General features: G+C 38.0%; 1 protein-coding gene across 2 annotated transcripts in view; it reads right to left on the bottom strand.

The window, feature by feature from the left end:
• arid3a (AT-rich interactive domain 3A) overlaps positions 1-17937 on the bottom strand; it is an 87114-nt gene that overhangs the window by 18118 nt on the left and 51059 nt on the right. For both annotated transcript variants that reach the window (XM_073068665.1, XM_073068666.1), the window contains exons 2-5: positions 16302-16374; positions 12081-12264; positions 6360-6604; positions 2330-2596 (exon numbers count right to left, since the gene is read on the bottom strand). In XM_073068665.1, coding sequence (XP_072924766.1) covers positions 2330-2596; positions 6360-6604; positions 12081-12264; positions 16302-16374 — 769 coding nt within the window. The remainder of the gene's footprint in view (positions 1-2329; positions 2597-6359; positions 6605-12080; positions 12265-16301; positions 16375-17937) is intronic.

Here is a 17937-nt window from a genome sequence, read left to right as displayed (position 1 = left end):
ATCCCTATGCACAGTATTTTTACACAGCAAGTGTTTAGACTTCGGAATACATAATATATTCTAAAGTCTAATCACTTGCTGTGTAAAAATGCTTCTCCCTGTTAAGAAAGGCAATACTGTGCATAGGGATCTTCACTGTACAGTTCTTTCCGATCCTCAAAATAAACTTTCACCACTGTTTGGGGTAAAGAGAAAATTTATGGAGCTAAAAAGGGAGAGGGTATGGTAGTGTGACTATCCAGATTGGTCAACACAGAGCCAGTACAGACAAAATGCTCTCCTTCCATAATGAAATCATCCTATGATTTTGTGACTGGCTGCAACATCACCCCAATACTTTCCTGATATCTTTCTTACATCACTTTCTTCTCCCCATTCATTTTCCTGAGATCTAGACAATGCAGGCAAGCCCAGCATTTACTGTCCATACCTAACTGCTCTTTCAGCCACCTTCTAAAACTACAGATCTGTTTTGAGCGTAGCAGTAATGGCAGAATTGAGTGACCTACTGGGCTATTTCAGGTGCCATTTAAAAGTCAATTTGTCTGGGAGGGTCTGGGATCACACACAAATCACAACAGGCAATTATCCTGAGGAACACTAGTAAAACAGCAGACTTTTTATGGCAACCTGGTAGTTTTTGTGGTCATTATTATTAAGAATAGTTCTGATAAAAATTACACATTAATTGAATTTAAATTTCAACCTCTGTGGTAGGATTTGAACTTCAGTCCCTAGATAGTCTAAACCCCTAGATTACTCCACCGCAACTTACTTTCATTGTACGTACTTCCTGCTGGGGCGGGGTTAATCTTCGGGGGCAGGGGACGGAGGAAAGGAAACTTATAGATCATCTTTACTCAGAAGAAAGATCACACTAGCCTCAGCCATTTAACTGCAGAATGAAGATGTGTGAAGGTTGAACTTAGTTATTGTCAACTCATTCATCAACGTGTACCAGAGAATGGGCCTTCTACAAAATGAGGTCCAATATCAATCTATTTTCAGTGTACTATTTTAACTGAAGGAAATAAGGTGTTATGCAAACAGACCCTAGAAAATGTGGACTACTTCCTGTATCTTGGGAGCAAACTCTCAATGAAGGCAGACATTGATTAAAAAAAGTTAACATGAACTTCAGTGTGGCAGCAGAGCTATAAGTTTTCTGAGAAAGGCAGTATTTGAAGATCAACTGTCAAAATCGTTACAAGCTCATGGTCCAGCAGGCTGTAATATTCCTGACTCCTTGGACTCTTCCAAATTACTTATGCAATGCAGCAAGAATCTCAGAGGTTGCACAATTGATCTGTGCAAAATATTCCAAATCTATTGGCAGACTAAGAGAGCCAATGTGATATTCTCTCAGAACAATATTCCAAGCATTAAGGTTCCAGTTAAGCTCAGTTATCTTCAAGGGGCCAACTCAATATCAGACTCCTGAAACATGTACCCTTTTGAGGTTTTTCATGGCAAAGGAAAATTAAGTTGGCCCCTTTCAGATCAACCAACTCAGTTTTCCTTTGCCATGAAAAACCTTGATAGAGTGCACATTTCAGGAGTTTGGTATTGAGTTGTCAGAGGAAATAATTGAAAAATGTATTCTCTTATGAGCAAGAAACAAAATGCAAGCCATTTGTACTTGAGTACAGATATTCCACTAAATTATGTCATGTGAGCCACTGAGAACAACAAATACAGATTTGCTGCCAATGTTTAAAGTCATTAAGGCCTGGAATTTCTGCTCTTCAATTTCCTTCCAATCAGTAGCTGTATATAATCTTAACATATAGTAATATCCTACCATTGCTGCATAAGGAAAGTTACAAGGAACTACTTAAAGAGGGTTTTTGCTAGAGATGGACAAAAATATCAGATACAAATTAAATTTGAGTAAAACAGAAATTACTTTACTTAATATAATCTTGCACAAATTCAGTGAGCACTTTCCTACGTGCTGGAAAAGTGAAGAATCTGCTACCCTGTTGGGCTGTACATATTTTCAGGAATTGCATGGTTGAGCAGAAAGCAGGATTTCAGCTCACACTTGGATATCTTAATCTTCTACACTATCTTCTACACTATTAAAGTGGGTTTAAAAAAAGCACTTTACCCAAGTAGACCTGCAAGCTCACTAGAGGAAGACCTGGGTTAATTTTAAAATGTTATTTGCAAAATATTACTCTAAACATAAACATGACGAAAATTAATGTAAAAATACTTTAAAGTATGCTCTACAATTCAGTAAATTCACATCTCACAATTTTAAAATCATACATTTTCTGTCTTAGAAGCAAGAATACTGTAGTGTACATCATACAGTTCATTTTACCTTGGCTGTTAATTCTGATGTTCATTGGTATTTGGGCTGTCATAGCAAGTAGATTCTGTTGAATAGCACGTTGCATTAGCCGTTGTTGTTCTTCCATCCCAACTACCAACTTCTTTTCAGGAGGTTCTCCAGATTCTAGCTTTTCTCTCAGCTGGTCTAATGCCACAGCTTGTGCAGCAACCGCAGCTTGAGCTGCAGCTACCTGGTGACCAGTCAATGAAAGAGGAAGTCTACCACCCATTGTTAGTGGAATAACTGAATCTTCCTCTGCAAAAACAATGATACACATCAAAATGACATAACCTTCATAAATATTTAGAATTAAGACTGCTATTTGAACAATTTTGAGGCCTCTGAAGAAAAGAGCAATTTCTTTATAACTTTCTTTTTTTCCACATCTAACATTTTTTTCCCATTACTTCACAACAAAATGGGATGATTTTCATACATCAAAAAATAAGTTTGTTGATCAGAAACCAATATTGAGAGCATAAATCTGCTGGGCTAAAATGCCTCTTGTTCTCTGTGGGTAATAATTACGAAGTTGAAAAAGTATCAATAATGACAGACACAATACAAATTACAGTTTCTGGAATTTGGAAGGAAAAAACAAATTGTTGGAGAAACTCGAGTCAGGCAGCATTTATGGAGGGAAATGAAAGTCGATACCTTTTATCTGGACTGAAAAAGTAGATGGGATATAGCCTTACGTAGACAGGGGAAGGGGCAGGGTTGTAAATTATCACCTGGGTATTATACAACCAGACAGCAACTGGATCCTTGACTTTCTGACCAACAGACTGCAATCAGTCAAGGATCCAGTTGCTGTCTGGTTGTATAATACCCAGGTGATAATTTACAACCCTGCCCCTTCCCCTGACTACGTAAGGCTATATCCCATCTACTTTTTCAGTCCAGATAAAAGGTATCGACTTTCATTTCCCTCCATAAATGCTGCCTGACTCAAGAGTTTCTCCAGCAATTTGTTTTTTCCTCAGCACTGATGAGTCACAAGGCTTCTCCCTTAGCCTCCTACTCTACACTCTATACACTCACGACTCTGGCCAGTGTGGCCTAATTCCATCGACAAGTCTGCGAGGATTCACAGTGAGCCGAGTTGGAGTAGAGTACGAGGAGACAGGGAACCTAATGACATGGCATCATACTTGTGTTTACAACAATGACTCTAAGATTAAGAAGGTTGAGAGTTTCAAGTTACTTATTGTGAACATCACCAATAGCCTATCCTGGTCCAATCACAGAAACCACAGCCAAGAAAGTTCACCAGTGCCTCTACTTCCACAGGAGGCTAAAGAAATCTGACCCTTGCCAATTTTTTATAGATACACCACAGAAAGCACTAGTTTTGGATGCATCACGGTTTGGCATGTCAGCTAATATATCCAAAATTGTAGAGGGTTGTGGAGAGAGCTCAGCACATTATGTAAGCAGGCCTCCCTCCAAAGATTCTCAACGCTTCTCGCTGGAGCAAATAACATAATTAAAGGGTCAGTCATCCCAGACATTCTCTCTTCTTCCCCCTCTCCCCCACTCTTTAATCAGGCAGAAGATACAAAAGCCTAAAAGCACATACTATCAAGCTCAAGGACAGCTTCTATTCCACTATTACAAGACTATTGAACAGTTGCCAAATGCAGTAAAATGGACTCTTGACCCCATTATCTACCTCATTATGACCTTGCACATTATTGTAAACCTGCAATGCACCTTTCTGTGACAGTAACACTTCATTTTGCATTTTGTCAATGTTTTCCCTTGTACTACCCTCAGTGCATTGTTGTAATGAAACAATCTGTATGAGTGGCATGCAAAAGAAAGTTTATCATTGTACATTGGTCCATGTGACAATAATAAAACCAATTTACCAAGAACATTGAATTATTCAATTACAGGTAACTTGCCTCCCCACCAACCCTTTCTCTCTCTTTCTATCTATCCAGGTGTTCTCACACATACCCTTCTTTACAACAACCACCATCCACATGCAACTGTCAGCCAGCTTCATTTCCTTCCCCTATTATTTTATTTGTTGATCAATAAAATGATGTTATGAAGGGTTGATATCCTAAAAATATAATTCAGTTTCCCTATCCACTGATGCTGCCTAAATTGCTTAAGTGTTTCCAGCACTTTGTTTACACTCAGCATCCAATTTATTTGATACACCTGTACATTTGCTCATTAATGCAAATATCTAATCAGCTAATCATGTGGCAGCACCTAAATGCATAAAAGCATGCAGACGTGGTTAAGAGGTTCAGTTGCTGTTCAGTCCAAACATCAGAATGGGAAGAAATGTGACCAAAGTTATTTTGACCATGGAATGATTGTTGGTGCCAGAAGGGTCATTCAAGTATCTCAGAAACTGCTGATCTCCTGGGACTCCACTCACACACACAACAGTTTGAGTTTACAAAGAATGGCGCGCAAAACAAAACAAAAAAAAACATCCAGTGAGCAGCACTTTTATGCGTGAAAATGCCTTGTTAATGAGAGGGGTCAGAGGAGAATAGCTAAACTGGTTCAAGCTGACAGGGAGGCGACAGCAGCTCAAATAACACCTGTTACAACAGTGGTGTGCAGAAGAGTATCTCTGAACACACAACACGTCAAACACTCAAGTGTATGGGCTACAGCAGCAGAGGATCACACTGGGAGTAGAACTGCAACTGCGTGATGCTATCATGTCAACATGGAACAGTAAAATGAGTCTACAGTGGGCACTGCCTCACCAAAACTGGACAGTTGAAGATTGAAAAAACATCGTCTGCTCTGACAAATCTCAATTTCTGCTGTGACATGTAGATGGTAGGGTCAGAATTGGTGTAAACAACACTAATTCACGTATCCATATTGCTTTCTGTCAATGGTTCAGGCTGGTGGAGGTGGTGATAGTGTAATGGTGTGGGAAATGTTTTCTTGGCACACAATAGGCCCTTAATACCAATTGAGCATTGTTTAAATGCTGCAGCCTACCTGAGTATTGTTGCCAACTATATGCATGCCTTTATGGCTACATTCTACCCATTTTCTAAAGGATACTTACAGCAGGATAGCACACTGTCACAAAGCATACGTCATCTCAAGCTGGCTCCATAAACATGACAATGAGTTCAGTGTACTGCAATGGCCACCACAATCACCAGATCTCAATCCAACAAAGCACCTTTGGGATGTGGTGAAACAGGAGATTCGTAGCACGAATGTGCAGCTGATAAATCTGCAGCAACTGTGTGATGCTGTCAAGTCATCATGGACCAGAATCTCGATGGAATGCTTCCAGCACCTTGTTGAATCCATGCCATGAAGAACTCAAGACTTTGGGGCAAAGGGAGAGTAGTCCTACTCAGTGCTAGAAAGGTGTAGCTAATAAAGTGACCACTGAGTGTATACTGCAGATTTCCAACACCTGTTTTTTTTTAAACTTTTCAATTATATCAATGCAATTTTGAGGCAGATAGACTGTTTTTCTTTAATTGCTAGTTTCCTGCTCCTAGCTCATACTCCTTATTTCAGTATGGCTTCCTTCAGAATTTTCTGGTTCCCAACACTTTACCACAGCCCCAGGACAATACATAGGTTGCATCAGCACAGCCAAAAGAAGTGATACACTGATGAGAATGTCCCCACCAATCCCAAGCCACAATTTCAGATTCACAGGCTTTCAAAACTGTCGGCACGTTTGGAGCAACACACACAAAATGCTGGTGGAACGCAACAGGGCAGGCAGCATCTATAGGAAGAAGCACTTGGAATAGACAAAAATTAAATATAAAATGTCATTACAAAGCATAAAAAGGAACTTACCAAAAAAACTATGTACATCTGTCATCTGTGTATACTGGAAACTCAGATTTCTATTGGATACTCGAGTAACACCCAGCATTGGTAAAGATGCTAGGATGGAAAAACTACCCCATGATTGTTCAAAAGCTATTTAAGAATTACATTTTCAATGTACCAAAAAGTGCTAATTCTAATAAATTAGCCGCAAAATCAAATTAAATACCTTTCTTTATTTTAACCAGCTGGCTTATGGGACTGCCATTAGTCACTGCTGGACCTGTTGTAGGCACTTGTATTTTGGGAGACGATAATGCTGAAGATGTTCCACTTGGAGAGTAGCTATAAAGACTTGATCCGAAGCTGTGTCTTCGACCTTCCCGCCGATTACTATCAATAGCAACCTGCAATTCATTAGGAGAGCTCAGACCTCTCTTCTCACATTCATATGGATAGAGGTATTTCATATATCTAAAAGAAAAATGAAACAACCTGTTACTGGAACAAGAAAGTGACCAGTTACAATTATAGTGATGGGAAATCAAACCATATGGGTACAGTTTTCAAAGTCATACACACATGAATTACAAAACGATTTAGGCATTCATCTATGCTTTATTTATGGGTGGCAGTCATTAAAACAAGCAATGATTAAGTAAGAAATTTAGGAGAATCTGAAATAATATGACAACAGGGGAAATTGAAGCATTTTAATTTTCACATTACATGTATTGAAAAGTTAATACAATTTTGCAGATTTTTGTAACAAACAGTTGATAAGAATAAAGCTAAGTAACCTGCCTTATAATACATTTTGATTTTTAAATATAACAATTGCTTCTAATAAATAAGCTTTTAGCATTGTTCAGTAATGTATGCACATAGGTACACGGTGACAGCATTGATTATATCAGCTGTAGATGTTATTTTGAAAGAGGGAATACAGAAAAATAACATGCTCTCAAAAGCAAGCACAGCACAACAGCTGCAGGACACTCCGAAGGGGAAGTGTGAACAGATGGTAATAGCATTATGTGGTTAATAGTGGTAAATGACATAGTTAGGAGATGAGATCCTGCAACACGAGTTTAAAGAGCTTGGTAGCCACTTAAAGAGCTAAAGGTTGTAACAAACCTTTGGAACCTCAAAAAGGTTATAATCTCTGGATTACTTCTGGTTCCAAGAGCTAGCATGTACAGAAAAAGGATAGGTCAGATGAATGCATGGCTAAATGCATGGTGCAGGAGGACGGGCTTTAGGTTCCTGATTATTGGGACCATTCCTGAAGAAGGATGTGAAACCTGTACAAGCAGGAAAGATTGTATTTAAACTAGAAAGGAGAGGCTTACTAGTGTTGTTGGAGAAGATTTAAACTGAGTTGGCAGGTGAATTTTTCAAAAAAGACAGAGGGATTAACGTGAGCTGTCATTGCAATGTTAGGAAAGGAATAAATTACTTCAATTACGAGGGAGGATGTTAGTGACAAAGAGGATGTTTTTACTTTGCTGGGGGCTCTTTGAATGAGGCAACATGGGTAGATATTAGGGACAAAAAGGGTGTTGTTAATTTGTTGGGGGTATATTACAGACTCCTAACACAACAGGAGATAGACAGATATGTAAGTAAATGTACATTAAAAATAAGGATACAAGTACCAGACTATTTCAATTTCCCAAATGTTAAATGGACTACTTAAGTGGGAAAGGCTCAGCAGGTGTGGGACTTAAGAAGTGTGCCCAGGAGAGCTTCTTGTCACAGGATGTGTTGATAGACCAAAAAGGGAGGAGAAATAGTAGACCTCATTTCAGGGAGTAAGGACAATCAAGTGGAGGGAATGTCAGTGGGGTAACATTTTTCAGTAAGTAACTCGTTATCTTTCAAAGTGGTTCTGGAAAGAGATAGGAGTGGACCAGAAATAAAGATCTTAAATTGGAGAAATGCAAATTTCATAAAAATAAAACATGACATGACTGAGAACAGGCACATCAGTGCAGGAAATGAGAGGGGTATTAAAATGGGTAAAAACCAGGATCTCCAGCAGGAGATGGTGGATAGAGCACTGGTCCTTGGCAATTCGGCTGTTTGGTCTGTGCTTGGTGTCACTGATGTAGGAGAGATCATATTGATACCACTGAGTACTACAAACAATTAGCAAGTATGATGTTGTAAGCATCATTGAATCATGGTGAAAGATTATAGCTGGGAGCTTAATGTTCAAGGGTACACATTGTATCGAAAGGATAGGCAGGAAGGCACACAGGATGGAGTGACTCCGTTGGTAAAAAAAAAAGAAATTAGATGGTGTAAACCTCAAGGTTCTGAAAGAGATGGCTAAAGAGATTGTGGAATGGTTCCAAAGATGGAAAACTGCAAATGTCATTCCACTCTTCAAGAAGGGAGAGAGTCAGAAGAAAGGAAATAATAGGCCAGTCGGTCTGACCTCAGTGGGTGGGAAGATGTTAGAGTCAATTATTAAGGATGACGTCACAGGATACTTGTAGACAGCATGGTTTCCTCAAGGGAAAATCTTGTCTGATAAATTTGTTGGAAGTCTGAAGAAATAACAAGCAGGACAGACAAACGAGATTCCGTTGATGTGTACTTGGATTTTCAGAAGGCCTTTTCACAAGGTGCCACACACAAGGCTGATGAACAAGCTATGAGCCTATGGTATTGCAGGAAAGATTCTAGCATGGGCAAAGCAGTGGCTGACTGGCACAAGGCAAAGCGTGGGAATAAGGGAGCCTTTTCTGGTTGGCTGCCAGTGACTAGTGGTGTTCCACAGTGGTCTGTATTGGAACTGATTCTTTATGATTTGTATGATGGAACTGATGGTTTTGTTGCAAGTTTGCAGATGATATGAAGATAGTTGGAGGGGCACATAGTTTTATGGAAGTAGAGAGGCTACAGAAGGACTTAGATTAAGAGTATGGGCAAAGAAAAGACAGATGGAATACAGTGTCAGAAAGTGTACAGTCATGCACTATGATAGAAGAAATGAAAGGGTTGACTATTTTCTAAATGTAGAGAAATACAAAAAAAACTGAGGTGCTAAGGGACTTGGGCTCCTTGTGCAAGATTCCCTAAAGGTTAGTTTGCAGGCTGAGTCTGTGGTGAGGAAGGCAAATGTGATGTTAGCATTAATTTCAAGAGGAATAGAATATAGAAGCAAGGATGTAATGTTGAGACTTTATAAACCACTGCTGAGGCCTCACTTGGAGAACTGTGAGCAGTTTTGGGCCCCTTAGAAAGGATATGATGAAACTGGAGAGGGTTCAAAGGAGTTTCACGAAAATGATTTCAGGATTAAAAGGCTTGTCACATGAAGACTATTTGATGGCCTCTGGGCCTGTATTCACAGAAAAATGAGGAGGAGTGAATCTGGAATTCGTTGACACAGGCAGCTGTGGAGGCCAAGTTTTTATGAATATTTAAGGCAGATACTGACAGATTCTTGATTGGTCAGGGCATGAAGGGATACTGGGAGAAGGCAGGAGATTAGGGCTGAGAGGAAAAATGGATCAGCCATGATGAAATGGTGGACCAGATTCAATGGGCCAAATGGCCTAATTCTGTTCCTATAATTTATGGTCTAATGGTCTAAACAAGGTTTGAGGAGATGCAAATTAATGTCTCAGGTAGAACAGTTTAGGGTCCAGACAATGGTGAGAAAGATGATGTAGGGACAGGTGTTACTCCTTCCATGGTTACAGGGAAAAGTACATGGAGAGGAGGAGGGATGGGTGGGGTAGAATGAGTAAACCAAGGTGTCATCTAATCGTAGTTCCTGTAGAAAACAAAAGGGTGGGGAGGGGAGGAAAGGTGGCTGGTGGTGGGATGACATTGAACCTGGCAGAAGTTTTGAATAATAACATGCTGCATGCGTGGCTAGTGGAAAGGTAAGGAACAGGAGAACTTTATGGAGGAGAAAATGTGGATGAGTGCTCCATCACTACAGCAAGAGGGGAGGGGCAGTTCAATTACTCTAAAAGGATACCTCAGATATCCTAGAGTGGAAAGCCTCATCTGGAGAACAGATGTGGTGGACTCAGAAAATGAGAGGAATAGCGTCATTATGAGAGACGAAGTGTGAAAATGCATAGTCTTAAGTGGCTATAGCAGTCAGAGGGTTTGTAGTAAATTGCAGGGAAGCCTGCATAGATAATTCAAAGTGTAGGAAAGCAAAAAGGAAGACAAAGAGGGTTCACAAAATGTCATTAGAGGATAGGGCTAAAATGTTTAATAAGGTTATTAAAGGAAAAAGAATAACTAGGGAAAAAGTAGGGTCCTATGGAGACAATCTATGCAGACAGAGTATAGGTCAATACTGTAGTTTTCATTAGTATTTACAAAGAAAACATACTTTACAGCTGGAAAATTCAGCAAAGGTTACTGCATGTCTTCAGATATAAAGCAGCGGTACTTGATGCATTGCATTATAAGGTGGCTTTGGCATGGCCATATTCTGTCTGACCAATTTTTTGACACATTTTAAGAATACCAACAAAGCTAGGACATACGTTACGTAATGGATGCTAGCCACCAAAAATGTAATGAGAAACAGAGGTACCTTAATCTACAAGTCCAAAGATGGAAGGTGGCAGCAGAAGTAGGTAATGTGGTTAAAACAACATATGGGATGCTTGCCTTTATTAGTCAGGATACTGAACACAAGAGGTTATGTTCCAAGTTTACAAAACATTGTTCAGATCTCAAATCAGACATTCCATGCGGTTCTGTCTACCACATCATAGGAGATGGGAAAATGTTGGAATGATTTACGAGATGTTGCCTAGGATAGAGCAGTATGAGAAACTTGATCTCCTTGGAGTGGAGGTTGTCAGGATTGAAGTATACAAGATCATGAAGGGAATAGATTGGATGTGCTCCAGGAAACCTTTCCCTATATCAGAGATAAAGTTTATCTGAATAGATATACTGGTTGATTAAGTGGTTGAAGCAGAGTCAGTGGCAGTATTTAAGTGTCTAGATGAGCACTTGAATTGTCTAGATATAGAAAGTTGTGGACCAAGTGCTGGAGGATAGGATTAATATGGGTAGGTTCCCAATTTTTTAGTGTGGATGTGGTCAGCTGAAAGGCCTGTTTCTGTGTTGTATGTCTCTATGAGTACAACTGTAAAGCTTGCAAAAGGGGAAAAAAAGCACTGAAGTCGCTTTCCTTATATTCAACAGCTGCAAATCAGCTTTCACAAAGCGTTAAAGAAAAAAATTAGGTTTTTACTGTTGTAAAATTAAGGGCAACTTAAACTGAACATTCCAATTTTGGTAAAAATAAAACATTCAAATCAGAACATTCTTTCCCATTCTTAATCACCGTTAATGGTATTCTTCAAAACAACTTGGTTCAGAACATTAAATATAAAGTAAATATCAGTAATTGTTAAATAAATGTTCTGAATTATACTTCATAAAAGCGTTAAAAAAAAATTCAAATGTTATACTATTCCCTTTAAAAATTGAGGGCACTCCAAAGCACATCACTGCAATTATTTTCTAAAGAAAAGGATGTAGTCATTATTGTAATAATTTTAAAGAATGCAGTAGTCAATTTATTCTACAAACAACAATGAGATAACAATCAGAATTCAACTGTTTTAGTTAAATTTGTTAAGAGACATTGGCCTGGGCACAGAGAGAGAAAAAAATACCCTTCTTGTCTTTTAAAAGGATCATCATAAGATCTCAAGGGAGAAAAATGGTCTCAGTTCAACATCACAACAGGAAGACGGTGAAGAGTTTGCTCAGGTTGCCTGCCTGTTGCTAAAGTTGGAGGACTGGCTAGTGTTGTAAAAATTACTTATTTGGGAACTGCAACTAAAAAAAGATATTTCTTTTTACAAAAGGACAAAAATCCTATTGCTTGCTAAGTTTTAAAATTGTACCTAGCAATTTCCAGCAAACTATCAAATCTTCATTTGTAACTCACTGAGTTCTGAGTGTAAAGGCAGCACTTGTGATAGAAGTGGGCAAGTTCAGGCCTTTGGTAATTTCCCTCCAAAGCTTCTTATTAATGACTTCCACTAGGCCCCCTTTCTCAGTGACCAATACATAGAGCATATAGAGATCCAGAACCTGCTTAGCCATAATGGGAATCCGATTGACTGGAGTTCCTAAAAACAAAAAGGCATAATTCACAATTAAAACTCAATGGAATAAAGAACACAATGATCCACAACACGTTCTTAATTCATTAAGTTTTTTTTAAAAATTGTTGCATTTAACTCCTGCACATAACCTGGTTATACTTGCATCACTACTAATAGGACCACTATAGTTTGCAATTTTTCTTATTTATAATATTATTAATGCATTGAATTCCATTTTTAATTTATGTTCTAGTTCTAATAAATTCAAATTGGGTCCTGATTTTCAATTGCTTGCCTCAATACAAATATCAATAATAGGCATACTGCACACAAAAAGTTAGTTCATATACTTAATATTAGCAAACCAGTTTAGAATATAGGCTTTGCACATTTACCCTTTATATTCAAAAATGTTGAATCTTGCTGGAACATGCCCCATGGATAAAACCAACACTACTATTTAGCTAAGAGGGGATTCTCATGTACAGACTGTGCTGAAGTCTTTAGGAACCCTAGATTTTTGTGTAAATTTTGTTTCAGAAGTTTATTTTTGTCTTCTGCATTAGTAAGTGGAAAAGAGCAAATTTTAAATTTCCAGTCATTTTCAAAAAAAAGTTAGACAAAAGCTTGTATTTTGTTAAACATATAACACGTTAAGCAATAGACCACTTTTCAAATAAAAACTTGAATACTTTGTAGGTAAATCACAAACAAGAGAAAATCTGCAGATGCTGGAAATCTAAGCAATATACACAAAATGCTGGAGAAACTCAAAAGGCCTGACAGCGTCTACAGAAAAGTGTATTGTCAACGTTTCGGGCCAAGACCCTTCAAAAGAACAAGAGTTTCAAGAATGTGCTGTCCAAGCTCTTTTGAACAAGTAAGGTGGAGGACCAGAAACACAATGGTCAACCACAGAAACTGCGTGCATCATACAAGTGACACATTAAATTGACATCCCTTCTGAATTGGAATAAGTCCAGCACTGCTATCAGCTTCAAACTCACAGAAACCACTGGAACCCAAATACAGCTTCTACAGTCTGGAGAGGTCTTGTCAGAAGTGGCCTTCATGGAAGAGTTGCTGCCAAAAAACTATTCCTCCGAAGTAGAAACAAAGCCAAGAGTTCACCTACACACAAAAACAAAGGACTAGGGCAATGAACTGGACTGACGAATCAAAATTTGAAAAATTTTGGATCAAACAAGAGGCAGTTTGTCTGTAAAAGAGACAGAGTGCACAACATGGGTGAGTGCCTGCAGCCAACAGTTAAGCACAGAGGTGATGCCCTGAAGGTTTGGGCTGTATTTCTGCAAATAGAGTTGGTGATCTGATCAGAATTAAAGGAATCCTCAATGCTGAGAAGTACAAGCAGATTCTCATCAATCACGCAATAGCATCAGGGAGGCGTCTGATCGGTCCCAATTTCATTCTGCAGCAGGACAATTATCCCAAAAACACAGCCAATGTCATAACGAACAATCTTCGATGAAAGGAAGAATAAGGAGTTCTGCAGCAGACAGTATGGCTTCCACAGAGCCCTGATCTCAACATTATCAAGGCTGTCAGGGATTACCTGAAGAGACAGAACCAAGAGAGACAGCCAAATTCTGCAAAGAACTACGGCAAATTCTCCAAGATGCTTGGAACAACCTGCCAGCCAATTTTCTTATAAAACAGCACAATAGTGTACCTGACAGAATTGATGCAGTTTTAAAGGCAAAGGGTGGTCACACCAAATATTGATTTGTTTTAGTGTTTTTTTTAAACTGTTTACTGCTCTTTATAGATTTTACTTTGATATTCAGAAACTTTTCATTTCATTATTTTTGAAAGCATCGTCATTTTACAGATTTTAAAAAATGTGCCTCAGACTTTTGCTCAGTACTGTATAACTTAACATGGTCCATGTTGAAAGGCCTCTTAAGCAGTCTTTTTGGATAACCACTCTGAATGATAATTCCAAATGTAGATACTAATCAATACTTAAATCATTGCAATTTTTTTAAAACCAAAATTTTGTGTTTACATACTCAGTTCCAATCAAGGATACTAGATAAAATTAACATACACCATCCTTGTTACAAATTCTCACTGTTCTGCTTCCCCCATATTTTCAGTTGTATTTTAGATTTTTACTTAGTTTCTGACATGTAAAAAATTTAACTTGATAAATAGTAAAGCTAAAATAATAGTTGCTATGAACACTGGGAATTGCAGATTTGAAGCAAAATTACAGGATTTATTTTCAGTTTAACTATTTTATGAAATTATCTAAACACCACAAACATTATCAGGCATTTATGAGCCACTACAGTTAAGAAACTGAATTATTTTATAGAATGAAGTTCTTGGGTTTAGCTATGTAGGTTTCTAATCCAGAAACGGACTCCACCGCTCATGTTGGATGAAGTTTAAAGATATTTTTTTTAATTAAGATTTTTAATGACTCATCGTAGGTATAGAATAAACAGATGGTAGTTTTAATATAAGCAAGAGTTAATTGGCCAGATCATGCAGCACCTAATCAATTACCCAGTGTCCTGGGCCAGATGCAGAGGGCCTATTTCTTTGGTCTTTCACAACTAAGAATCCAACAGAATGGTTCAAATAGCAACTTCACCTCATATGGTTAAGGGCTGACAAAGCTGGAAAATTACTCACTACCTTTATTTTCCTTAATGTCTCATAAAAACTGAAATAAACTTAAAAACTAACCTAAAACACAAAAATGCCCAAAAGTTAACAAAAACACTCAAAATAAGCAACTTGCCTTAACCCTTTGATCATTAATTCATAGACCTACAATCCCTACAAAATCAATGGGGTCTTGAATCTGTGCCACATTTACCTGGTAGGCAATACAGCAAACGAGCCCAAAGTAGGACTTCATATAGAAATTGTTTTATTGAATTCTTCCATCATAAGATGAAAACAAGCTCCATACAAGAACATTAACCTTTGATATAACAAAATGCGTCACCTTCATGAAGCTAAAACTTGTTATAAGCTGACATCAACTCTGCAGTGCTGAAAAACAAATCCTAGAATATAAATTCATTATAAACTTTTGCTACGACTTTAGACATAAGCATTTTTTGTGAAAAATAAATTGTGAAAATTTTATAATCTTAGGACTACAAGGCAAAAGATATGCCAGGTTAGATCTAGAAGCATGATTCATTTGATAACACTAACACTGACAACAGTTCCATATGAGAATTAGATTGGAATTTGAATTTGGAATGCTTTTAGCATTTTGTCCAGTCTGATTTTTTTAAATGAATTCTAGCTGCTTTTATATTATTTTTTAACTCAATATCCACAAATCTAAAGTACTTGAATTTTTTGTTGTGTTTACGCTCTTCAACTTCCATGATACATTATACCTGCACAAATTTGTAGAGTGTGGTAAAACAGGGCAAAATCAACCTGTACCAGGCTACTACCAAAAAAAAACACTTAACAAGAAATTGACTCATGAATATTGATTTCCCAAATCCACAACTCCGAAGATTTTGTTACTAAATGACAACATAGCAGAACATTATACTTTATAGAATAAAGCAAGTTAAAATGAAACAAGCATTAACTGACCAGCAGCTCCCACCACCTAAAAAAGCATCACAAAATTATGCTAGAAAATCTGCTTAAAAATAAATTTGTAGAAAATAATTTAATTTCTAGAATTCACTTTCAATTATAATGGACAGGGTGGCATGGTAATTAGTTTCAAATATTGCAAGGCTCAGAAAAGTAAAATACTGACTAAACACAATAAAGAATCGCTATGCTCAATACAGAGATTGCATTAAATTTGCAGGAGTGTACATGGGAAGCACACTTTCAATATAGCTACAAATCTACCCACCCCTTCACCCACTAAAGACAAATAGCCCACCAGCATTTACAGGCTGGATTTACACATGAAGTGTTTGAGTTTAGGTAAATTACCGACAAGCAATATAAATTATTTTCTACAAAAGAAAACAATTTAGGATGGTAGAATGGGTGGGGGATATGACGGAGACAGATGGCACTGCTAAGTTTGACACTTTTACCTCTCTTCTGCATGAAACTGAAAAGGTCATCCAAAAATTCTTTCCTTCTTGGGTCACTGTCCAGTTCATAAAGCTGCAAGGAAAACATAAAATACTTAAAAAAAGGCAAATATACAATTTACCTCATGTCCACAGTCTTAATTAAAGACTCATGTTCAGTAGGTATTTATATGTTTGAATACAACATTGTTCTCAACCAACATTCTCAAAAAACATTCAGTAAACAGCACATACAACAAATTAATGAATGAAACTAATTTTGCCAACACATCAGAAATACTCACTTGGATTACTTAGTAAAATAAAATCATAAAATTATTTCATTTCTGTGATAGCTCAACCATATTGCTGTTTTACAACACATCACATCTTCCATTTCATATACTTGTTCACTTTTTATAAGTTATCAATTCTTCCTCCACAGCCACTTTCCATTGCTGAGTAACTAAAATATATATATTTTAACCTATTTCAATGATGACCTTGAATATGCTACTTTCATTTTTATTGCTAATCCATCCACAGAAAAAGAGATGATCTAAACAGGGGTTCACAACCTTTTTTATGGCATGGACCAATAATTAAGCAAGGAGTCCATGGAACCTAGGTTGGGAACTCCTGACTCTAAAATATGTTCAGGAAGGCCTTAGGGCTCTCCACTTGTGGAACCCAGATCCAACCTGTTCCCCTCCACCTAGAAGATCTTGCACTTACCCTCAGCATCTCTTCTGACTCCTCCCATTTTCTCCAAAACAAAGGTGCATCCATGCTGTAGCCCATTACACCTATCTTTATTGGCTATGTGGAAATCCACATTCCAAACATACTCAGGCACCACTCCCTAACTCTTTCTTCATTACATCGATGTGGTGCCATTTCCAGCACCCATTGTAGAACTACTAACTCTATCAATGTTGCTTTTAAATTCCACCATGCTCTCAAATTCACTTGGTCCACCTCAGACATTTTTCTATCTTTCTTGATCTCTGTCTCCATCATCTAATTAGACAGATTATCCACTGACATCTGCAACAAACCCAATGATTCCTGCAGCTACAATGACGACTAGACGTTTTCTCCAAACCTATCATTTGTAAGGACACCATTCCTTATTCTCAGTTCTTCAATCTTTACAACACATGCTCTCAAAATGAGGCCTTGCGTTGCTGGACATCCGGTATGTCCTACTTTTTCAGAGAACAGTCACCTATTCCCAACTGATTAATGTTGCTCTCACCCACAACTCCTCTATCTTTCTCACCTGCCTCAACATGCATGCCTACAGCCTCTTCTACCACCAAGATGAGACTAAATGCAAACTCAAGAACAGAACCTTATAGTCTGTCTGGATAGTCTACAACCAAACAGAATGAACACTGAATTCTTCAATATTAGGTAAATACCGCTTCCACTCTTTGCTTTCATCACCTTTTCTCTTTCCTCTCCACCACCCTCTTCATTTGCCTATCATCCACACACTTCTCCAAATACTACTGTTCCTCCATTGCTCCCATCTGCCTTCCTCATCTCCCTCCCTTTATTCCATGCTTGACCTTTATCTTCTATTAGGCCCTTTGTCAACTTGTAGCTATCATCTCCTGGTGCTATTCCCTCTGTCCCTACTCTTGCTGCTCGC

Source organism: Hemitrygon akajei, chromosome 16, assembly GCF_048418815.1.
Source record: "Hemitrygon akajei chromosome 16, sHemAka1.3, whole genome shotgun sequence".
NCBI classification, from domain to species: Eukaryota; Metazoa; Chordata; class Chondrichthyes; order Myliobatiformes; family Dasyatidae; genus Hemitrygon; species Hemitrygon akajei.
Note: the sequence above shows the minus strand (reverse complement) of the source record. Positions and strands in the feature narration are given on the sequence as shown.